Source organism: Eimeria tenella, genomic scaffold (genome assembly GCF_000499545.2).
Source record: "Eimeria tenella Houghton genomic scaffold, Eth_scaff35, whole genome shotgun sequence".
Taxonomy (NCBI): Eukaryota; Apicomplexa; class Conoidasida; order Eucoccidiorida; family Eimeriidae; genus Eimeria; species Eimeria tenella.
This window is the reverse complement of record NW_013543232.1, coordinates 21,194-45,415: the sequence shown is the minus strand read 5'-3', so window position 1 is coordinate 45,415 and position 24,222 is coordinate 21,194. Positions and strand designations below refer to the sequence as shown.

The 24,222-nt window shown below is 50.9% G+C and overlaps 4 protein-coding genes across 4 annotated transcripts; 2 read left to right on the top strand and 2 right to left on the bottom strand.

The window, feature by feature from the left end:
- Positions 1 to 397: 397 nt before the first annotated feature.
- ETH_00023945 (uncharacterized protein) lies at positions 398 to 4,132 on the bottom strand (the record flags this gene model as incomplete). The annotated part of the gene is made up of 8 exons (XM_013376453.1): positions 398 to 468; positions 682 to 755; positions 961 to 1,100; positions 1,276 to 1,368; positions 2,310 to 2,361; positions 2,725 to 2,845; positions 3,034 to 3,563; positions 3,723 to 4,132. The coding sequence occupies 8 exons, from the start codon at positions 4,130 to 4,132 to the stop codon at positions 398 to 400; spliced, it is 1,491 nt and encodes a 496-aa protein (XP_013231907.1).
- Positions 4,133 to 11,880: 7,748 nt separating this feature from the next.
- On the top strand, positions 11,881 to 12,327 carry ETH_00023940 (uncharacterized protein; the record flags this gene model as incomplete). Its single annotated transcript, XM_013376452.1, has 1 exon — positions 11,881 to 12,327. The coding sequence occupies one exon, from the start codon at positions 11,881 to 11,883 to the stop codon at positions 12,325 to 12,327; it is 447 nt and encodes a 148-aa protein (XP_013231906.1).
- A 743-nt stretch (positions 12,328 to 13,070) lies between these two features.
- ETH_00023935 (uncharacterized protein) lies at positions 13,071 to 15,374 on the bottom strand (the record flags this gene model as incomplete). The annotated part of the gene is made up of 2 exons (XM_013376451.1): positions 13,071 to 14,060; positions 14,175 to 15,374. The coding sequence occupies 2 exons, from the start codon at positions 15,372 to 15,374 to the stop codon at positions 13,071 to 13,073; spliced, it is 2,190 nt and encodes a 729-aa protein (XP_013231905.1).
- A 5,095-nt stretch (positions 15,375 to 20,469) lies between these two features.
- Positions 20,470 to 23,193, top strand: ETH_00023930 (uncharacterized protein; the record flags this gene model as incomplete). The annotated part of the gene is made up of 1 exon (XM_013376450.1): positions 20,470 to 23,193. The coding sequence occupies one exon, from the start codon at positions 20,470 to 20,472 to the stop codon at positions 23,191 to 23,193; it is 2,724 nt and encodes a 907-aa protein (XP_013231904.1).
- Between the last annotated feature and the right edge of the window lie 1,029 nt (positions 23,194 to 24,222).

Below are 24,222 nucleotides of genomic sequence, written 5' to 3'. Positions count from 1 at the left end.
GCAGGCCCGTTCGATCGATGCATATACGGTTGCTTCTCATGAAGTCCCAACTTACGCGGGAACGACGGAATCTTAAGCCCCATGTCAAATGTTTGCCACTTGCTGCTGGAATGCTGCCACCTGGTTGCCAGCCTTTGCTTGTCACTCTTGATGGTGGTCTAGGCTCGTGGAGCTGCGTGCAGCTTCGTCGCCGCAACGTGTAACGCCGACGAACAAAAGGGAGCACTTATTTGAATGCTTACATAATGCCGAAGGAATTGCATAGTCCAGATGCACTGTGACTATCCTCATGAATCAGGGAAAATTGCCTGCAAAAGGAAGTCGAGGCAAAGGTGGTCGCCGAGACCTTCACACGGCATGGCTAGATGACGTGCCCTAAGGCACATTTGAGTACCTATTAGCCTGTGTGCTTGTGAGCAACGCCTACTCTCGTGGTGCTTAAGTTGTCAACGTCGATTTCAAAGGCCCCTGAGACATGCAGAAACCACACGAATAGTTCTCTGCACAGCATTTGAAATCTTTTGGTAATCGGTCTCATCGTTGCACTCGACTCGCGTGCACTTGGCTGCTTCTTTAAAGTTTGTACTATTCTAACTGCTCCGGACCAAAGCGTCGATGCTTTCCCCTGAAACGTTCTTTCTAACCTCTAGCAAATGCCAGCTGCCATTAACGCGACCTTACGCGATGAGTCCGGTCCAGACTGCCTTACAATAGGCACAAAGGATTCATCCCATACAGCAGCATTCAGTCGCCAGCTGCAGCAGCTCGAAGCAAATACGCAGCTAGTCGTTACAACTATGCAATCATGAAGGGGAAGAGAGACAACTCATTCACGCCTACAGGCGACGAGGGTAACTGTGAGTATAGATATATTCAGATACACCAAACTGGATGTTGATATTTGATAAATTCTGCGAATGATGATGCTTCTGCACGCTCCAAGTGGAGGCGTAAGCGTACCTTCTGCAAACTTCAACTGTCCTGGAAGTCCTGTTGTCTGTGAAAGAAAGCAATGCAAGAAGTTCATAGCATTCACCATGGTTACGCAAGTCCGCCTCTGTGATATCTCGTAAAGGACTCCCTATATCACTCTGGTCCACCTGCAATGAAAGGATAGAGCCACAGTTTACATTGGCTGTAGCCAGAGGAATGATTGTTCCCATGGCTAACACAGGCAAAATATAGCACGCGCAGCCCGAGAAGCAGCGAGAAAAACCGGGTACCAACTGTGGGGAGTTCGAAGCGATCACGAAAGCAAATGAAGACCGCTCTCACAGTAACTGTAATCGGCAGTGCCATAAATTCCAAAGGAGTGTCTGTGTGGAACATGGAAAATTGGCGAATTGAAAGACCTCCACGGCGATGCACCTGCGAATTGACGTAGCAAGCCACCGCCTGTGCCAACTCCTGTCACTGCTACGGTTGAACACTTAAAGTAACTGCTTCGCCGTAGGCGAACTGAACAATGCGGTAGAAGCACGAAGGTATCGATATCTACCAGGAAAAACAAGGCGAGTCTTGTGTTGAAGAATGAGGTCTCCGTGATGTTCAACATGCGAAATGAAATCCTGAGGCCTTGTGGGCGCTCTGCATGCATATAAAAGATGCATCCAAACATGATGCCACTGAATTTTTGAGGTAGTGTCGCCATGTGGAAAAGGAACACTGCTGACCTGGATGCTTGCCCCTGTTTCCCTGCACTGAGGGGATACCTGTGTTCCCTCCTTCGCAACTCTTCAGTAGTACTGAATCGTTTGAAGGCCTAGCCATGTACGTGTGGCTTGACATGCCTCGCTGGTACTCTTGCGACTCCTTTCCAACGCTGCTAGGAGACTCATGCCCTTCATTCACATGTTTTGAAGATGCTGCACAGAGCCGCCACACTTTGTGCTGGAATACTCGGAAGCCAACCCCAAGATGCCAAGCTGCTTCAGGGAATCCGGTATCAGGCCCTTGTTTCCAGAATCGCTTACCCCCCTCTTCAGGAATTCCTACAAGAAGTGGCTCATGGAGAGGCGCGTGAGGTGTCCCCGAAGAATAATGTTTAGAGCTTTCAGAGTGGGTTCGATGACGACCAGCGGGCATCGGAAGACTTTCGCCAACTACCAAGGTGGTGCCAGGTGGTGAGGGCTCCACAGCTGAACTAGGTTTACTTGGGCGAGAAAATCACACAAACACAATACTAAATTACGAAGTGCGTAAGAATGGTGCACTGAAGTAGTGCGACTAACTCCCCATTGCAACTGACTCTGCATCTTTTCAATAGCATCTTGCACAGCAACTATGTGGTTTTGTTTTGTTATGCCTACCCAGTAGAAACGACAAGCTTCTGTGTAAATGCTAGAGCCCATTTTCTTCTCGCTGCAGAGGAAAACTTCTGGAACACTAGGCCCAGGATTAGGGAATTTAACAGGACGCCCGTGACCACAATGGGGGTCACCATGATGCTTGAGGCACGGCACGAAGGGTACCTGCGCAAAATAAAATGGTGTCATAACCCCTACACAGCGATTTGTACTGAATGGAAAGCTTTTCCAGAGCTCATGCGGTCCTGCAGCTAGTGGGCACCATTCGCAGCACAAGAACAGAAGTGTGAAGGGTGAGGACTAGGACATGGCGAGCACGAGAAAGCTAGAGTAATACACATGTATCTGATGAAAAGCTTCAACTTGATGCATGCACAACGCGTTAGGTTGCCAAACCACGCGAGAAGAGCTGGGGTACCTCGGGCTCCCATAACCAATGGCGAACATCGTTTCGACGACGAAGAAGAAGTAGTCCCAGTTTGAACTCGAGCTCCCGAGGCATTCATCTGCCCTTGCTTCCGTTGCAATGAAAAGAATCACTGAAAATGCACCCGCAGCACAGAAATGTCGCTCCACTAACTAGCAAACGGAAATGCCGAGCGGCTCGCGGGGAAGAAGGCCTGGGGCTGTGTTATACTCGTCAAATATTCCGTAGGCATCTTCTCTTTCGTGACGCAGTCCTTCCACAGTAATAATCCCACTCGTGCATTTTGTTAGGTTTACTAACGCGAGAGAATTGCAGCGCAGATGACCACCGTGATGAAAACGAGTGCAACCAGCGGAAGCCATCGAAGGGCGAGGATTGCGTGAAATCTATCATTAATAAGAAATTCGACATATCCTCCCGACCGCCGGAAACGGTGCTCGAGGTTAAGCCCCCCATCTCTTCTGACGAAATCCCTCCGCAAAGACAACGTGTGTGTTGCCGGGGTATCCTCGTCCTCGGGGAATTCCACGTGGAACGAACGAACTCGCACGGTAGAGCCCCACTCTTCAGGTGCTACGTGCTTCACTCCACCATATCCGTGGGAGTCGAACATTATTTTGAAGTTGTATCTTATTTCGTTGTGTTTAACTGTGACAGGCTTGAGCAACGGCCCAAGTTGACCATACTTCTGACGAGTCCTGTGCAGAAACTTCTTCAAGTCTGCATACTCCAAGGAGCCCTTCACTATATTTAGCAAACTAACATTTGACTCATCACCTTCCGAGCGGGAGCTTTTGACCAGATCCACCAGTGAAGTACAGTCAGCTTGGCTGAATGGCAGAACGCGAAAACAGGGCAAGGAAAGAAACAACGGCACCGCCAAGGTGGGCCAAGAGGAACAGTATTTTCAAGATATTTATTTCGGTGAAAGTGGTGGACTTTTAAACGGAATGTGCCACATACACTGTGTTCACGAAAGCGTGGGCTACAGCATGTAAAATACAGGAAGCCGAGCATCCCGAGACAGCCCCAAGTAAAAGCCGTTGAAATAAAGCACAATAGCCTTCCTGATCTTCTCGAAAGCTTGCTTTTCCTCTGCCTTACTGACTGTTAGCTGTTGTTTTCGTTGGGCTGTATCAGCGAGACAGTGACCACAGCAGTCCACTGGGGGACAGTTGGAGTTTGACAGTCGAGTGCGCATTGGCACGGAAGAAACGGCCTTCTGGTTAAAGCCCTCTAGGCAGAATGAGAGGTGTAAATTGAATTTGTTTGCATATAAGTCCTTCGGTAGATTTGCTATTCCTGTGGTTGAGAAGGCGCTGCAGGCCTGAACTACCTGGGATCGAACAGAAGCGTCTCCGACGTCCAGCTCTGGTGTCGCGCTGCCGCCGCAGAACATATACTTCACCTGTTATATTTCCGACGTTGGAGCGTGAAACGCAATATGCAAAGCTGGCTTCCACAATGCTCGGCACGTACTAGGCTGCTTCACACCGCTTCATGCGAGTATTTTGAACTCGCATGAAGCGGTGTGTAGCCTTCGTTGTCGTCCATATGTCATCAGAAAGGCGAGAATTTCATGGAGAATACAATTTGACATAGCTCTTTGGATAGGCAACATCCTTTGGAGGGGCTGTGTATGGAAGTTTAAGCCAGCCCTCTCCTGTATATCTCATGCGTACCCAGTAGCCATTTACTGCGTGTGTGAGATGGACTTGAAAGCCAGAAATGATTTCTGCAGCTTATACAGCCAAACATGTTCATTGTGCAGCCCCACTTTGGCGGGAATAACCTTTCTTAGAAGAATATGCCGTAAGCAACGTGAGCGAGTTACTTGAAAGGCTTTTGGAGGAGTGAATGATCTAGTCTTACAGTTGCAGCTTGGTGATGCTCTGTTTACTTGCGTATCCATGAAAGGGGCGAAATGCAAACAATCTGGCAGAACTAAGCGGTGTCATGGCTGTATCCATTTGAGGTGCTGTATGGGATTGTCGCATGTGATGTGCTAAAATGAGATACTTTGGACTTGAGCCACCAGAAGAATCTTAGACATGTATAGTCTTACTAACGATCAAGTTGCCCAGAATGTGCCGAGAGTAGGTATGTGCTAAGCACGGGGGGACAACGCCGGTGATGGCCCCGCAAGTATGCTGACGGAACGTATATTCCATACATGAGTCAAATTGACTGCTTGATATCTTATGCTCCTGCCTAATGTAGAGACAGTAGATAAGGTCAAAATGTTGACTGATGAGCTAAAGCTTCAGGGGCAACAGGCCCAACCTTGTTCAGATGCATAGCCATATGGTCGTGGTATGACGCAGAGCCACGACATGCTGCATGCGTGGCACTGCACGCCCCAAAAACGGAACCGCCTTCGACACTTTTCCAGTGCTACTTATTGTTTAGTCCCCAGTGTGGACGCTCTGTCTCTGCCTCTGCATCTGGGAATCAGCAGTTAGTCCCACTTGTTGGAATGTCGTACTGTTAAGTAGATGCCTTAAAGTCGATTCTCATGCTCCTTACTCAGCTCCAAAGACTCAGCGGTTTCGCTTGTCTCGTAGAACTGGCTGGATGAAGGCACAGAAGGTAGTAGGAGGGTGATCAAAGATTGGCAATACCCAGGTCATAGAGCGCCTGCATCGAAGCACTTTGGCTTGACTGAATTTCCATCACTCTAAGCACCTGCCTGATCACTTTGATAGTTCTAGTACCTGCCTGTTTCGAGGGAATGCCGCCGAAACTATGGATACGATAACTCGACGTGCACACCAAAAACATGGCGCGCTGCACTAACCGTTAAGCACATCATAGATCGAAGCATTAAATACAATTTCTGTTACATCTTGTGCTCCAAAATTACCTGGAAAAGGTCTGGAGTTCTTGAAGACCCCAAATTTACTGGCTAACAGAGCAGTGGCAAAGGAGTGGCCATACGCACGAACGATGCCAATGAGTTCCATCAGAATGTATCGTTGCTCACTATATCAAAGGCGCTTCAGCCAGTCATATGCACTAATTTCCCTCACCGAAGTGGTCTCAAGAGGCGTAGCATCTCCTGCCACAGGGAGTTAAAGATTGGAAATTGAACAAAAGAGTGGTTGTTTTGCAGCCTTGAGAAGCTTTTCACAGAGTAACAGGTCCTTACATGTAAACGAGACGTTTCGTGCAGCGGAAATGGTGATCCGTGTTGTGCCCTTCATGTGCACCACGTATGACCAGCCCTGCTGCACAAAGCGTGTTTACCACAATGCATAGGAGGCAGAGACTCTCCTGAAAGGGCTTCCTTCAGTTGCTGAATTTTGAAAGTGGCTTCTGGATAAGCAACACTAGCGTGCGAGTCAAGCAACGCCGACTGGTGTAGTGCCAGTGGTCATAGCAGCTCTCTGCTATGACGACTGGGACTACACCAGTTGCGTGAGTGAAATGGCTGAAGCAAAGCGAGGGTCCGTCCAGCGCGAGCTCAGCAAACGACATAGAAATGACGCATTTAGGAAATGCTTAGAAAACGTTTTGTGCCGGGTTTACCAGATCTCCGCAGCAGACACGCGAGCCAGGAATTTTACTGGTGCATCTGCGTCCGGAACGACAAGCTTGAATGCCTGCAAAACGGCGACTATTGCAGACAGAAACGAGTTCAAGCCCGAACCCTTACTTTTGTCTTTCTGCTCATTCTCTTCTTAATCATCCATGCTATTTTCACACACATGAGATGCACGATTGCTCATTGTCTGCACGCACCCTCGTGCCCATTCTGTTGGCAAACGTCGTACGTTGCCCCTGTCGCCTCCAGAACTCGCAAAGCATTAAAGTCGTTTTTTCACTTCAACAAAAGCGAGTATAACAGCACTAGAAACCACAAAAATATTACCTTTATTCACCAACGCACTAACCTTAGGCCACACTGGAGGAATGTAAACCCGTCAACTCTCTGATCAGCCTGCTTTCGCTGGCCGTAGTGCATGTCTCCAACCCTGAAACATCTAGAGAATTAGCATTGTGTGTAGTGCTTCTCGTTATGGGCAGTGGTATGCCAAAAGTTTTTAAACCTTTGGCCATATAGGCTGAGTTCGCGAACGTCGCCGTCAGCAGCGGGGCCCGATCAGCAGACCATTTAGCTCTCATCGAGCGAGTTTCCTTATCGGTCAATTAATAAGAAGAGTTAGTCGCTAAGATATATTGTGAACTGTTGGCGAATGAATCCACCTATAGTGTGTCCCATGCAAGACGTAGCACCAGGTCCTCATGCTTTGTGAATGCGTATGAAATGTGGGGCCTACCACGTTCTTCAAACGGTAGCAGTTACAAGTACCAGCTGCGGTAGGCGTGCCGCCGCCGAAGCGTGCAGTACAACAATGCAGCCCACTGATGATCTTCAAGGTAATAAAAATCATCGAATGGATTTAACGTAACAGCTGAGAGTAGTGCAAAGGTGCTTTACTCTCGGGCGAACAGGCCGAGTACGGTTGCTGTGTGACTCGGCATTAAGGACTAGAAAAACGCACTGAAGCTACAGTGCGCAGCATGGTCGCACAGAAATTGAGAAATGCCCGGGTCAACAAATGTGTACCTGCTTTTAAATTATGCTTTGCTAAGTGGAAACTTGCGGAGTAAAATAGAGCCACTTCCCTCGAGCTGCGACGCAAAGGACGGTGTATAGTCTGGAACTCCATCCTTGACAGCAGATGCTCGCAGCAGACGCAGAGTCTCACGCAAACAAAGAATTGAACCTCCCAACCTTTGCCAGAACGCCGGAAGAAAAGGCGCTGAATCTGCAACAACGTGCTCCTGAAGTTCCCAAAGAATCTTCTAACAGATTGGGTTTTGAGCAGGGCTCATGAAATGCCCATTTTTCCTCTGCTTTCTATGGCTGCAGAATTTTTCTTCAGAAAGCATCACAGGCGACGTTTGTAGCCCAACGTTGCGCTTTTATACTCCCAGCAAAAAGGGCGATTACGGCCTGTGTACGGGGTTACCGTGACCATATCTGCTTGGCAGGCGGTGAGTACACACAGATTCGCTGCCATGCGCTTACCAAGTTGGTTGGTCAAATGCTGTACTTTGCATAGTACGGGGAGTAGGAGGGCTACTGTATGCGATGAGTGCCAGCATCTAGTTGGTAGCCTAAATAATACTGCAGTCGCGCTTAATTACGCAGTATATGAGCTGCCCTTATTACTTCATAGTTGTATTCTCATAGCTACGATGCTGTGAGACATTAGGGCCTCCCCCTGATCTTACTGTAGGGTGAATTTTAGGTAGGAGTGTACATAAAAGTGGTGAGTTCTAGGATTACGTTTCGGCTAAAGTGCTGTCAAGTGACTATGCTATGAATTTTTGTGGCCCTTCAGCTGGTTCACGGGTGAATAAACACGCAATAGTGATTCATGCTTCTTGGTACTATGCCGTTCAATGAAGCCTACAGAACAGTTCTGTACCTGGAATCCCATTGAATTTTATCCCGGTGAATTTGCTTATCGATTCGTATAATTTTTCAAAACAAGGCAAGGAAATAATTGTTTCCTTTAAAGGAACCGGGCTCGCAGTAGCAGACTAGTTTCACGGTTCTGTGAGTTTCGTCACAGGGCTGGCAGTGTAGTGCGCTGCACTACAGTGATACTCTGAGGCAAGCCTCGAAGGTTGTACTATTTCGTAGTATAAAGGAAAAGCACAATTCTAATGATGTTAGCTAATGAAACGTTGCTCTGGTTGCATACCTGGCTCACTCCGGGCAGACTTCGGGGCTGGCAGTGTGTCGGCGGTACGGCCCACAATGGTATCCTCAACTGGAAACACAGAATGTTTCAAAACAGAATAACCAGAACCCAAATAATATTAAATATTCATTTTGGGTGCAACGCTTTGTGAATCCGATGTTATTAGATGTGTGCGCATCTCTATAGCTGGACCGGGATCGTTGCGGGCAGTATGCACACATCCGGCCAGCGGCGGCAGGAGACGCAGAATGTCTCCTTCAAGCACCCAAGAAAAAAGTATATGAGCACGAATGTACTTTTCAGGCATTATTTGGTAGCGATGCCGTTCAGAGATATGTGTGCACGTATGTTGCCAGTTGGGAATACCGTGTAGCCGCTAAGCCCGGACTAGCTCACAGCAGTACAGTGCAGCCTGGAAAAGCGTTCAGGAAAGTGTACTTCAGGATGAGTAGGCTGAAGTACTTTGTAGAGGTAAGAAGAACTCGAAGGGTGTCTGCTACTATCTGCTACCTCAACCTACACAGTCCTCCAACGATACGGCCGGGTCTGGTGTCCACTTCACCCATGTGAGGCTGACACGAGGCAGTTAAGCTGCAATGGACGGCACGTCCACTTCTTGAGGGATAATGTTCAGAGTAATATAGAAACACACTTGAAAAAACGACTTATAAGGATGTTGTTCTTTTAATGTGTAACAGAGTCTCTGCCTACTGAGGATATTAGCCTACGCGGCCAAAACAGAGGAGTGGCGTGGGAGCCGGGCTGGGCTCAGCTCTCTACAGCGTGATCCGTAAGTATGATAACTGTGTTGCACCACTATGATTGCCCAAAAGGATAAACACACAGATATAGCTGTAGTTCTTTGCTACATGCCTCGTGCACGAGACACTTCTGAAGGTTTCTTGAAGCGCTCGTTGCGAGAATCTAACACGTAACAAATTTGTCCTTCAGCTTGCTTCTTTTTGGATAACTCGGGTCCAGTGTGGCTGGCAGGTTTTGAGAAGAGGTTTTACTACTGCGGAGAGTAGCTCCTACGGGCGAGGATTCCCGTGCAAGCCTTCACGTGTGGGGGTCTTTACAGACGGAGATAAAAGAGGCCTCTTACCTGCCATTTTGTTGTTTTGATGTAATGCCAAAGTTACTCCGACAAGGGAAAGCAACTTCTGGCATAAGATAGAATGCAGGCCCTTGATTAGATCGGGCAAATACTGCATTGTGCGTTACCGCGGGAGTAGGAGTAAACCACGCAAGCAACCCAATTGGTAGTGAGCCACTCAAAGCTCGTCGCCTCGGTGTCTCTCTGTTTTTGAATACTTCAGTTCATACCTATCAGTAAATAAACTGCCAAAATATTGTAATGGCTTAAACAGCATCATTGTTTGCTCAATTTTCGGAGGGATACCTATCCCCCTAAATGTTTTGAACTCCTGGGCTCGCCACGATCCACTAACAAATACCCAACATAGTTTCCTGCCAAATGCGCCCGTTTACACTTGATTGTCAAGCCAGGAAAGTAAAAGAAAGAAAAAGCCGCAAATCCAAAATGACAACATACTCCGTGCATCGTCGCAAGGCTTACAACGTCGACCACTGGAATGACTGCGACATATATCCAACATTCGCAATTGTTCTCACGAAAACAGAAACCTCCGAAGCGCAAATCTCTGTTCTTGCGTTTGATGTGAAAGTGAAGAGCAAGGGTCGCAAGTACGCCTCATGCTGAACATGAATAGCTGCGAATGTAGTAGGGCCACTCACCAACTTCCGTCTAACTGCATTAAGCGCCCTACCACAGCATAGGCAAGATGAAGCACCCCCTAATGTTTCGTTGGCTTGTGTACCTAGTGAACACGTAGGTTTTTAAGTCATAGTGTAAAAGCCAATGACCGAAATGCGTTAAGTGTTGAATGCTGAAGATGTTCCTCGATCGTGGACTGCCCCACTAGCTGCCCTTGGAATAAATCTGACGCAGGCCTCCGCATGGATAGCTTGTTTCATATCATGTGCATGAAATATCCTCTGTTCTTCCAGGCTTCACAGAATACAGATTTAGAGTCTCCTGTGCTATGTCTAATTCTTAACCTTCTCTCTCAGCTGTGCTGCAAGCCCACTGCGCTGCACGACTTGCCTTCAAAAGCAACCCACTCTTAGGATTATCGAATTCTGTAATATGCGGAGTACTTCCAGCGTTATTCTAGGAGCTGCAGCGCCATCAATAGTGCAACTTTAGTCCAAGAACCCTTACGTGGGACACTGTCCTTCTTTATACATGCCCTTCTTATCGATACAAGCCACTTATGTGATTTCTAATGAAATATATTAGATTGGTGCAAGTGGCTTAGTCGCCTCCAGTTTGTGGCATCTTGTTCATTTCGACGGCCGAGTGATCGTGTGCACGTGGCAGAAATACCTGACCTCACTGCCACGTGTAGGAGCGTGGATTCGACGTAGTATTAAACCTATTGCGAGATCAATTTGCACCGGCGCCGTCAGACAGATTCCATGTTGGAGGGTGCAGGCTGCATCGGACGCTGTCAGCAGAGGCTGGGTCGACATATTTGCATTGAAGGAGAGCAAAGGATGCTTTCAAAGAGGAACCGCAATAAAAACAACGTGATCTACAATATCCAAACATTCCTGAAAGTTTTGTTCTGCATGTTGCTGGAACGGGTTTCACTCTAAGGCCTGCTATCCCCTCGCGCCGAATGGTCGTGACAGAACATGACACTCACGCACACATTTGGAATGGTACAGGTTTACCTTAGCATAGTATTGTAAAACTAGCGAGAATTTTTTTAAGGCTGTCAATTCTTTTTAGTACAGTTATTAAAGTCAGCTGTAGCGCGGTATTTTGGGTGCATCGGACCGAGGGCTCCCACCCCGCTGAAGGTCCCCTGCAGTGCGGAAGTGACCCTCGAAAAGTGTATCATTACCAACAAGGTGCACAACTTAAATATCTCCATAAAAAGGACCTCCTATAATTTAAAGAGAAAGTCGAGCCTAAGCAGGCTACTGTGAGGTGCGGTATTAGTGACAACTGTTGTAGATCTGCCTCACTGGATATTTTCTAGGAGCTCTGTATGCTGGCGCAGGCCTTCCATAGCAGTAAAACTGTTCTGTATTAGTTGAAATTAAACGCTCTTGTAAATTATTTCCAAACTAAAGGGTTTTCTCAGTAGTTTTTCTGCGTAGTCGATTCATTTTGAATTCGGCCCTAGGGAGGCGCCACATGTACCTTGAGTTTGTCAATTCTGCCCCCAACCACTGGTGCGTTATGTCATTTTAAAAAGATATTTGCAGACTATGATTGCATTACAGTCCACTTTAGGTTACGACTACGGTGTGGGCCGCGTGCGCAAGCCCACGTATGCCGGCTGTCTATTTGTTGAGTGCAGGTCTGAGGATACAAAAACAGCTAAGAAACGCGAAGATGGCTTCTCTCGAGCCTCTTGCAACGGTTACTCGATGGGTGGGATTTGTGAGCGGAGTGTTGACGATTATTTTATGGTGCTTTCAGCTATCGTCAACCTCCCCCTCCATCTCCATTGGTAGTGACCCTCTGAAGGACGTTAACAAGATCACATGGAGAATGCAGCTTTTCTCATTCGTGCCTAGCGTTTTCATCGACATTTGGACTCCTTTTGTGATGGGAGCTTGTACCCTTTTGGCGCACTTCCCCTCCTTCAACTTGAGCTTCATTAACGTCAACTTTGCGCACTACTTCATATGGTCCTTCTTGATGGCGTTGTTCGGTAACATGGGGTACGCTGGAGTTGTGGGAGTTGTCGTGGCTTCTGTTACTCTGCTGTCCTCTCTCCTCAGTTTAATTTGCGCGTTCCTCTACGATGGGACTGCTAGTTTGAACTTGGGGCGTTAAATATGAGCAAAAGATTAATATTCTCACAAGCTGCTTTGTATCCCCAGTGGCAACAGAAGTATATGCATTTGAAGCTTTCAGGCATGAACATAATCCGCCGAAATATGGTGATTGTCTCCTGCACTTGCGCATCAATTGTTTCCGATGTGTTTTGTGGCCATTCGAGCGGAAAACTGCCGCTTGAAGCATAGCAACTTAAAAGAAATACAACAGCCTGAACCAGCGATGACGCTGCCATATTTCTTGCAACTTTTTCTTCATGAAGTGGCCTCTACATACGAATTTTGCGTAGATTTGTCTTTGACTCTGCGCTACAATTCTGTAAACCTCCGATGGCCTCTGCAGAACAGCCAGCTCCTTTGGTTCGTGTAGCAAGCATACAAGCGAAGCTCCAGTAGAGCCACAGCGTAAACGATCAGTTCAAGTGCTTCCGTGTCGCTCTGCTTTTTTCCATTCATAACCAGCTTATTCCACTTGGAGCTGGCCAGATAAGCCGTAACTCGCAAAACGTTTCACCCTCTTACGTTTAGCTCAGGGTTTCAGCAGCAATCCTAAGGCCCTCGCGCACGACATGTTCCGGCTTAGTGCTAGTTGATCAACTGGCTAGCATTCCAGAAGCCCAAAACTGCAAAGGGCGCCCCACTGGAGGGCAGCAAAAAGCAAGCATTGAGGTTCAACACGACACTAGGCACCTGGCACGTGAAAGTCCGCCAGTGGGTGTTTACTGCATTCTGCAGAAAAAGTCATAATGGCTGGTTTTGCAAAGCAAACGCCAGGGCGTCAAGCTGTCTCGTAGTTTCTACATACAGCTTGTATTCTTCTTGGACAGGCGTAATGTCAGCCTTCAGCCTCAGGGGCCTGCCGTGTTCTTGTTTAAAGCGAAGGTGATATGCTGCGAGTTTGTCACCTAGCAAGCGGCGTTCCCGCTTCAGCTGGTGCAGCTGAAATGTCATTTCTTCCCGTTTCTGTTGCAAAAGCTGCTGCCTGTCATAGGCAGAGAGCTTACTCCATGATTTCTCTTTGGCAGTTACAGGTGACCTATGCCCGCCACCGCTGCTCCCTAGTCGTTGGGCTGCCTTGGGGCTGAGGCCGTCTGCAAGACGCAGACTTCGGCTCTTCCTGAGCCTCTTCATGGCGCACGTTGGGGAATTTGTCGCTGGGGAAGAACTGGCGCTGGGACTCTTGCGTCGCGTACTGGTGGCAGCACTTGCGGTGGCCGTCTGTGATGCGGCAGCGTCTACTGCGGTTGGTGTATCACTTTCAACAGCAGTGTGCCCGTTTCCTTCCGCTGCCGTTAGATGCGCTATGCATTGCTTAATACCCTGGTAATGCATGTACAGTGGCCTGAGCGGCTCCTTATCTTGCTTCAGCGGTTGGCGTCCAAAGTATGAGGCAAAAGCGGTGTTGTACGCTCTGAGTTCCTGCTTCAGCGTCTTCTTTGTGATCTGCAGCTTGTGAAGATCCCCCTGCCTCCTAGGACAGCTGCCGGAAATAGGCACGGGTCGAGCCGCCTCAGGCATCCGAGCGCCGGAGCTGCTGTCTGCGGGTCTCTCTGGCGCCCCTCCACTCGCTGCGAGAAGCCTTTGCTGGCAACCCAGCAGCCATTCGGCAGCAAACGCGCTTAACGGGTCCTGGCTACTATCTTGAGCGCTGCTGCAGCGAGCAGCTGCAAGTGCAGCAGCAGCAGCGGCACTATTTGTTCCACTGTCCACTTCAATGTCGCTTGAGCTTTCCTGCAAGAAATTCAGAGTAGAAGAAGCCAGCATTGGCGCTCAAATAAAATAATTTAAACATACTACGAAACGGCTCCCTATCCAAGAAGGTGTCTTAAGTACCTGTCTGCTCACCATGAACGGTAAAGGCTGACACGCTGGTGACGAAAGAGGGCCTTCAAGCTGCTGCTGTTGCTGCCGCTGCTGCTGCTGCCGCTCCTGGGTTTGCACCTGGGACGGCTGTTTCGATTTGACGTGCGAAAGTTTTGCACTAGTGTTTATCCTGCAGCTGGTGCTGTGCAACACTCCAGCAGAAGAGCCTCTAGGTGCGGAAGCCGTTTTGTGAACCCCAGCTGCTGCTCCCTTCAGACCACCGCTGTTGACGCTGCTGCTGCGAATAAGAGCTGCAGCCTCCCCTCGACGCCTCCCAACAGCCTGTCGCTTATGAGGCGGTCCCTCAGCACGAACTATCGAATCCCTTGTGAGTTGCAGCCTTGCGGCTGGCCCTCTTGTAACTGCTGGAGCTGGCGTCCCAGTTGCCCCTGGGTACATCCCTCGAAGATTACCCTGTGATTCTGGTCTTCGCTTCGTGCCCTTATCTGTGTTTAGCTTCGCTGCGGCTGACTTGGGCTGCTTCGCCGTGTGGGATGGCCGCTGCTGGTGCTGCCTGCATTTTTGCTGTTCCGCATAAGTGCAGCTCTCGTCGACTGCTGTTGCATCTCCTGCGGGCTCTTGCGTTTGTTCAGCGCAAGAGGACGGCAGAGGTGCCTTGGGTGGCACCAGAAGAGCTTTCAACGAAGCAGATGAAGTCTCCCGCCCCTCCGTGCGAAGCTGAGGCTCTGACTGAAGAGGAACACACCTAGTCTGGCCCTTCCGCGGGGTCGAGAGGCTACGCTGAGACTCCGTTGAGGGTTGGGCGTCAGCAGCGACTGAGGCCGTTTGTTCGGCCCTCTCCTGCGGGTGCCGCAAGGGGAATGGCCCCTCTTGTAGCGCGGACACTGGAGCTGAGTGGCTATCGAAGTCGCTGCGGAAGGTGCTGCAGCGGCTACGTGAGCTGGGAGTTTGAACAGGAGAAACTGGGGAGCCGAAGTCCTCGGAGTCCTGGTGGCCTGCTGTCTCCTCTGGGAAAAGATGCATAGGCAGTGGCGCCGCGCCAGCTTCCTTCAGAGTTCCCACCAGCAACAGCTGGTCTAGAAACCCCCCGACTGGAATATAACGTTCTGGATTGCTCAGGTTAGATGACGGGCCTGTAGGCCCTTTTGATGGCGCGGGAAACAAGCACCATCGTTTCACTGCATCTCTGAGACCAAGGGCGACCTGCAGCTGCTCAGCCATTTCCAAAGATATCCAAAACGTATAACAGCAGGAACTTGACGTTGGTTAAAAACGTCCAACAGGTGGTGCTGGTGGCCATTCTAATGCTTGATACCGTAGGAAGCCCTGTAGCTGACCCAGGCCAGATCAGCCTGGGCCGGAACCAGGATCTCCCCAGTGTGTCTTTGCAAGTATCAAGCTATAGTTTGCCACTGAACAGCAGTGACAATGTTACTTCCGTCCAAGGGAAAATTGTGTTGGCGGTGGTAGTGACAGTAGTGCTACGGTTCGTGTTGCAGTTGGTGGCTGCGGCCCCTTGTGCTGCCCAAGAGCTACTGGGGTAAGCAGAAAAAATAATGAACATCTTCGTGCACAGAAAACACTAAACATATGTAAGCAAGCTTACCTTCCATGGGAAGGAAACGGTTTTTACTTCAGAACAGCAGCTCATCCGAGCCCAGCTCAAGGAAGCTATAGGCCTGGTGGCTCACAGCTGACAACGGCATTCGCTTCTGTTCTCTTGCTTCATGCACTTGATTATGGTGGTCCCATTTATTTTTCTGTGCTCTACTCAAAGCTGCGCCGCTCGAGGAATGTACCACATTCAATGCGGTGCCTTTGTTTCAGTGGCGTTGTTTTGAATGATGGTTGGTTAGCTCCGTAGCAACGGGCCGAGAAGTTCTTCAGCAACGACAGGCTGAACGATGCTGACCTATCTGCCAGAGAATATTTCATAACCTGCTTATTGATGCGAAGGCCATCCTTGGGTTGTTCTCAACAAACACGGATCATGGTGAACTACGATTCCCGCAGCAGGCAACATGTTCTTATTTCGGACATCCCTTCAGCAAGCGGGGCCTTTGCAAATAAGTGTCTCCTTCAAACCCTAATTGTCTCCTTTTGTTGGCTGCACAGGGGTTGCGAGGTGCAGGGTTTAGGGTTTAGGGTTTAGGGTTTACGGCCACCACGGGCTTCCCCTGGGGCCCCTTCAGCACGCGGGGCCTGGCGTGAAACTTCGCTTTGCTACAACCCGCATCAGAGCAAAGGGGACCAGATGAGTTAGTTCGAAGTCTGGGTGAGACGCCGTAGCTATCTCAGTACGTTTACAAACGTGACGATTCGATGTGGTCGTTTTTCTTATACCTGAGGAAACGCCAGGACGTAAATGGCCTTTCTGGTGGTTCGGATAGAATACAACTCTTAATGCATTGGTTTCGTTTAGGAGATTTGGAGGCCCCTCCATTGGCTGCAACATGTGGGAACTGATTGCCCCAATTCGCAGCTGACAGCTTCGCTGGCTGCACCTGTACGGGTTGCATTGATTGGAGTCAGACACATTGCTCATGATCCTATATCATTACCCGCCTCATTTTGTCTGTTTCTGTATTCTCATTACTTTGCATGCACACTGCTTTGGTTAGTTGTGTGACATGAGCAGTAGAGGCTAATGATAGCCTTTCTCTTAGAAAACGCCCAAACTGTGCCACAAAGTGGATAGCAACATTTAGTTTCTCTTACCAGTTTTGGACTAGAAACTGCTTACGAGCTAGGGACTAGCACAACCTGACGGTTCGACGTGGTAAGCTACGGGCTTCTTGTGGGAAGCCGCTCAAAACGCCCTACGACGATGGCACTGCCTGTGGGTGGCCTGTGCGCAGGCGCCCTGCCGCAAGAGCCACAGACATTCTATACAGCCCCGCTGCTTCAATTACCTGCAACTATAGTGCGGAGTGAGATGCTTTTTCTCAGTGACTCAAGTGCGGGACAGAGATGATGCATGCTCCCAGTTTGACAAAACAGCGGCATTGGGCGTGAAAATACAGCTTGCTGCCGGGTCTTTGTGTCGCGAGGTGGATATCTTCTAACATTGTTTAAATGCACATACACGGAAAGACTGTCAGAAGCTACGTTCAACAGAACTAAGACCAGTTCCAAGACTCATACCATGAGGTAGGAAAGAGCTGCTCATGCAAATTAAGCAGATCCATCAACTGCAACTTTGCAGCTCTGGCTGTCCTGAGCTAGCGATAGAGCCTCAATAAGGAAATGCCAGCACTGCTGCGTCTACAGCTGCGTAGCTGAGCAAACTACAGCAACTGTGACCACTACAGTTGCTCCGGAGGCATGCCGAAAAACAGGTGGCAAACCCGCGGCATCTCCGTCGCTAACTAGTCCTGTGGCTGCTGCCGCTGAGGTTACCAGTGGCTGCCTGAGTGCTTTCAAATATTTCAGGCGATCGGGCTAGCAATGAAGCCACTAGAGCGTGAAAACCGCGCAAAGGCACACTGCAACGCAAAGTGAAGCCTCACACTAGGCTCCCCGTCTGTGGTCTCCGGCGTGTGGCAACTGGTAGATGGGCTTTATTTTGCATTAACGATAGCAGAGCTCTTGGAGCTGTCAGGGCGCTGGTGGGCAGGGCGGCAGCAGCAACAACGGCGTCCACACTAACTGTCTATGTCTTTCCGCGCTCAAGCCGCTGCAGCAGAAATGAATTCACTGAATAGGCACCCGTACTGCGGCAGCCTCTCCAAAGCCACATGCGCTGTTCTTGCAATATACAGATCCTCCGACAAACCCATTAAGGAAGCTCAACAAGAATTTCAAGAAGCATTCACGCCTCGAGACGTGTCAAAGAATGCGTTGGGCGCACATCGGAAGCATAAGGGCCCCAGCGAGAAAACAACAGCAGCATCTTTGGAGAACGAAAAAGGCAGTAAAAGCGTCACGGGAGAAAAGAGGGCCTCGGAAGCTGTGGGTAGTTTGGCAGCCACTGTGTCTGGTACAGCAAAGAGAGGCCGCTCTGTACGGCCTCTGAGAGGAATAGGCCAGCTGCAAGAGTAGCAGCCAAGCCACGGGCCATGAAACGCAGGTAGATGGAGAAGGCATGCGCTGTGGTGCAGGAAAAGCGCATAGATATTTTCTTCAGGCCCATTTACCACTGCAGGACAGCTTAACAACCAGATCAGACTCAGGCGAATGTGCCAAAAACGGTTCCTCAAAGGAAGTGGAGAGTTCAGGCCAGCACTGAAAAGGGTCCTCTAAGGACTTGGCCAGGTGGTTCAAAGTCCACGGAGAGGCTAGGAATGAAATTGCCAAGAAGTTGCCTCTGAGAGGTGCTGCTCAGGGTGCAGCTTTTGGGAGTGCAGCTGCACTCGCTGGGTCAATAACTTAGCGATGACGAGATCTATATGGTAGACTAACACAGTATAGACCCGGGGAATTCGCGAAACAGGCCCTGCGAGCCGCGGTGTATTCTTCAGGGGTGGCGAAAGGCAAGATACAAAAGAAACGCCGGATTTTTTCTGCCCTTGTTACCCTGAGGGGACCTCAATCAAGAATAAATGCCAATGCCCGCCAGCGGGTAGAGGTGGGCTCTTGAGGCCTCGAAGCAGTGGCCGGAACAAAGATAACATCACTGAGTTTAAGTTAGTTGGGCTAATCGCGGTGAAACGAGCCGAATCTGCAGCTACTGTCCTTGCCTGAAGAAGGCGGCGCTTCGTTAGAGGCAGCTATGACAAAAAGCATGCCAACGATGGTCACCCTGCTCAGGTGTGCCTTTGGGAAGCTCTCAGCAAAGAAAGGATACTTGAGGCCGATGTTGAGAACGGCTTCAGCATATTCACCTTTCCGTCTGTCCCCAGAATTAGGGCCAGAGAAGTGTTGCAAGAGCCTTCCAGGGTGAAGCGGCTTCAGGGCGACGGCCACCAGTCTTGCTCAGCGCTGTGTGCTGCCTTCCTCGCATGAACGCAATGTACACACAAGGGAGAATTGTTTCTTGAACACAGACACAACAATAAGACCTTTATTGTACCGTAATGCCAACGCATCTCTCTTGACCCTCCACTGGAGAGGTTGTACATCTGCAGGCTGCAGTTCTTCTGCCTCCCAACCAGGCCTACCGAATGCATTTTGGATATTCATTTGCATTGCTAATTTTTAACACGAGTAACACTTTTAATTAGGATACTGTGCCTTGTTCACATTTCGAGATCACGGAGCAGGAGTGGGGGTCGGGGGCTCCTATGAGGAACCTATCTCGTCTTGGCACTGTTCCTTCCTCTCCTTTTTTCATTTTCTCATATTGAGATGCCACTGTTTTCTGAATACATGGCGAATTACCGTGTTGGGGGTATATTAGTGGAAATAAGTGTTAATGGCCCAGACAAGGTCGCGGTTGTGTCGGTGACGGGAAGGGCAGCGGGTTGGGCGCTCGGTCTCGAGAGCGGCAGGAGTAGCGTTCTACGGCTTCCTCTGTGTATTTCCCAAATGGACTTGTTTTGTCTGCGTTTATTTCTTCATTTTGGCTCATGATTACTCTTGGAGGTTCCCTTCCCTGTCCCTGTTGCGTAGCCTTCTCCAGGGTTTAATACTGCTTTTCCTCCTCGATCTCCATGCGTGCTTCGGCAGGCTTCTGACTCCTTTCCTTGCGTAGAAATGCCACCAGATTTCTTTTTTTCCGGGCACTTCCTGTAAACCCCACAGCACAGACCTTCCCCTTGCCTCTGCTTCTCCCCTGAATTGTTCCTGGAGTTGAGGGGCAGCAGACCTTGGCGCTTCCCTAGACACAGAATATCGTTCCGTTGTTTAGAGTTATCTTTGAGGGTTTATTTTCAGTACAGCAATTATAGTTTTGTTGCTCTGTCAAATTCTACAGCTGGGAAGAGACCGGCTAACCAGTCCCCGCTGCGCCTTTGTATGTTGAATGCGCCGGTACTGCTGCGCGTTCCAGCAGGGCACCGAGGCAGCTCCAGCGGAGCCGAAGCAGCCGCAGGCTTCCCCTCAAGTTTTCTTCTCTGGCCGCTGTCAATCGACTGTTGTTTACCGTTTTTTGCGGTGGACGGGGGCGACTGCAGTGCGGCGGCGCCTCACGCCGTATTCATTGCATATTGCAAGCACATGCACCTACTCGTCTACGCTGTTATATAAGGCAAAGCCTTGGCGTCTTTGAAGCACTGTGGGTGGCGGCTGAGGTCTCCGAGCCACGTCTCGTTGTGTGTTCACCGTAGACAAGCGCTATGGAGAGTGGAGAGGCCCCCACCCGGTGAAGTAAATTCCCAACAGCGCGTTGCCGCTGCTGCTCGTTTTTGCAGTTGCTGCAGTTCCTTTTTGAGCTTCCATGGTTGTGTCGTTGATTGTGTGTGTCGGGTGCTCTTCAAGTGGCGGTGGAGGGGTGAAAAGAAAGGTAATGGGGCCCCAAGTAGCGTGTGTTGGGCTGCTGCTCCTTCTGCTCAGCAGCAGCAGCACAGTGTGTCTGTGCAACACTTCGACAGCGAGCTTTGACGCGGGTAATGAAGTCTCTCTTTTGACGAGCCCAGGGGGGCTCAATGGCGGCACTGCGGACGCGCTGGAAGCGCAGTGGAGCCCTTCGGAGAACGAAAGCGTGGAGAAGCTGGGAACAGCAGAAGGAGCAGCAGAAGAGGCAGCAGCAGCAGCTGCTGTTGCTGCAGTGGACGCGGAAGGCAGCGCACAGCGCCTAGGCGGGCGGAGCAGCGGGACAGCAAAGCCAGCAAAGAGGCTGCTCGGGACTCTGGAGCTGGCCCTCCAGGCGCTGCTGCTGCTGCTGCTGTTTGGCCTTCTCGCCCGCTGCGTAAATGCGTGGACGCGAGTCGGCCAAAGGCAACAGGAGGATGCCCAGGAGCTGGGACTCAGCGTTGATGGGCACTCTGCAGGTGGCCCTGGAGAGTCGCTCGCAGCAGCAGCAGCAGCAGCAGCAGCAGCAGAAGTAGCAGCGAAGCCAGCTGCGGGGGCAGCAGCAGAGAAGGCAGAAGAGCTTCAAGGAGCAACAAACGCAGAACTTCTGGAAAGGCTAGCGCGGGCGCGGGAAAGGCTGAAGCTTGCGCGGGCAGAAAGTGATGCAGCAGCTGCAGCGCTGCAGGTGTCAGTGAGCGCAGCTGGCGGCACTGCAGCAGACGCAGCGTTAGTAATTCAAAAAGCTCAGCAGGGCATATCCCAGTGGAAGCGCCGCGAGGAACATCTTCAGATCGCTGAGGCTGCAGACTCTCCTGAGGAGCTGCGGGCAGCAGCAGAAGAGGTGCTGGCGGAGATGCGGGCGGAGGCAGCAGCAAGCCGCCAGGAGCTGGAGCAGCAGCAGCAAACTTGGCGGATGGTTAAAAAACGCAGATCAGTCTTAGACGTGGAGCTGGGCAGGCTGGAGGAACAGCTGACTGTTTTGCAGGTAACCGCGCGGCCAGAAGCAGCCGAGGCGATCCGTGCGGAGAACCAAAGACGGAAGGAGGACCTGCAGCGGCAACTGGCTGCTGCTGACGAGGAACTGGAAAAAGGGAAAGCGACACTGGAAGAGCTCCAGCTCAGTGCCTCGACCAGCCAAAGCCGAGGGGTGCATGTACAGCGGGCGGAGGAGGTGCTGCCGGAGCTGTCGAAGGCGCTGGACCTCCTAGTGGGGCAGACTAGCGAGTCGGACGCTCAAGGAGCTGCAAGCAACGAGGAGGTTCTGAAGGACATCCAGCTGTATCCCGAGGAGCAGGAGCTGCTAGAGTTGAAGCAGGAACTGCTGCGCGTGGAGGGCAAGCTGATGACGGTCTTAGCAGAAGAACACGCTTTGAGCGTGAAAACTGCAGAAACAGGGCTGGCGCGCTCCATTTTGAATCAGCTGCGGAGCCGGGCGTGGATTCCCGAGGGGGAGCAGCCGGGAACCCCGAGGAAAAAGGGTTCTGAAGAGGTCGTGTTCGACTCCTTGTACATGGAGGCCAAAAAGCGACACGTGCGTCGGGCCGAGGCAGTGCTGCAGGACTTAATGTACAAGAAGTCGCGGCTGAAGCACCAGAGCGGGAAGCTGCAGGAGAAATACATGGACTTGGAAGTGGAGGTGAAACAGTGCGAGCGGAAGGTGGAACAGCTGAAGGAAACGCTAGTGGAACGGGCGCAAAACCCGCTGGTGTACAGCTTAGCTGAAATTTCGCGCTTAAATGAGAAGATGCTGAACAGCAAAGAAACAGTTGCTGTGGTCTTGGCTAAAGCCTCGAGATTCGGGCCCGGCCTCTTCTCCAAAATCCCACAAGACGCAGTGCAACACCGGTACTACAGCCGCCACTTCTCTCCCATGGCGGATGACCTGCTTACGGCAGTTGAAAGCATACTTGAGGCCGGCCTCCAGCTGCGCCTTGCCATACGCAAAGCAGCGGACAGCCTCGTAACTATGCAGCTAATCGAGTTCCTTCAGCAAGACGGGCTGGAGACGCTGCTGTCCGCCGTTGTGGGCGGCCCCAGCTCGCCAGAGCAGCTGGAAATATCCACTGCCCGCTGGGATGCCACTGTTGGCCTGAGGGAAACGGCGGAGCAGCGGCTGACCACTGCAGAGGCCAACGTGCAGAAACTGCAAGAGGCCCTGGCTCGTCTTGCGACTTCTCGGCGGTGGTTTCCTAGCCAGGTCAGCAAGGAGCTGGCGGCGCTCTCATTCATAGCCAGCGAGAGAAAGAAAATTGAATACTACAAATCAGTTGTAGATTCGTTGGCCTCTGTGACTGAAGAAGATGTGAAAAAGCAAGTTCAGGACATCTTCCTTGAGGCTCTATGGACAGCGCTGCGACGCAGAGCCATCTTTGGCTCTGACGAGGAACTCCTTTTAGCCGTGAGCAGAATACATTTATCCAAAATTGATTTGACAGAGGGCAAGCTTACCGCACTGTCAGAGGAGCTCTCGCTGGACGAAATGTACTACTCACCCGCAGTCGCACCTAGCGACATCTTGGCATTTGTTCCCGACTGGAGATCTCCTTCGCCGCCCCCGGAGCTTATACCGGAAACTGTGCCCAACGTCCTGCAACTTAGGCGCCCGAAGAAGAAAAGCGATCAAAATGAAGCAGAGAGGGCGCAAAGTTAACCTAGCTACGACTGCGCTCGCAGCATGACGAAACCCATGTTTGCGGCCTTTTCTAGAGGCAGCGCCAGTAGCTATTTTATCTATACACCTTTGTCGTCGCGGTGCATGAATGCATGACCCAGCTGCTGCTGCGGTTGCTGCTGATACTGGTCTTCGTCCCTCCTCGCCTCCCTCACAGGCGGCGCTCCGACGCAGGCGGAATCACTGGTGGTCCCATACCTAAAGAGATGGACTGCCGGGTCTGAGCGTAGAACTCGCTGCCTCCTCTTCTGTCTTTTTTTGGTTGCCGCTGCAGCCAAAGAGAGATGCATAAGCCGCCACAGAGCCGAGACAAAGGTCTCCTCTTTCGGCTATTTCTTAATACAGGTCGCCGCAGCAATGAAATGCGGTCTGGCGTCTGATGCTGCTGCAGCAGAAACGCATGGAGGGGAACGCAGCAGCAGCCACTCTGGCGCTGGATCTCCGCAAATTTACCGCAAAAGACCAGAGCACGCCAAAAGCGAGGAGACGCCGCCTCAGCGGAGCGGCTGGGTGCAGGAGCAGCAGCAGCAGCAGCAGCAGCAGCGGAAGCGGCATGTGGATCATTCGCTCGCGTGCTGTGTACTGAGGGTTCTTTCATGTCCACGCGCCGTCAGTGGCGACTTGACGGAGCCTGTCTTTTGGTGGACGGGTTGCACAGCGTGAACTGAGTTGTGTAATCAACCCAGTCCGAGGCCGTAAACCCAACACCCTGAAACACAAAGCAAACAATGCATTTGGGGCGCCAAGCAGCGCAACGCCCGACCGCTCCAGCGGATTCACTGAGCTTTGGGGCGAAATTTTGAGGAGTTTGTCGCAGTTTTAGTTCGAGGGAGTTGCTGCCTTGCGGTTCAGCTCGCCGGCGCCTTAGTTGCAGCGCACGTGCATGAGAGTGCGTGAATTTCGTTGTTTCTCCATGCAGCTTCGATGCACTTGGAATGCGCGTGCAAGGTATTTGCGTTCACATGCATGTTCATCAAAACATGCATGTGCATGCGCATGCCCGTGATG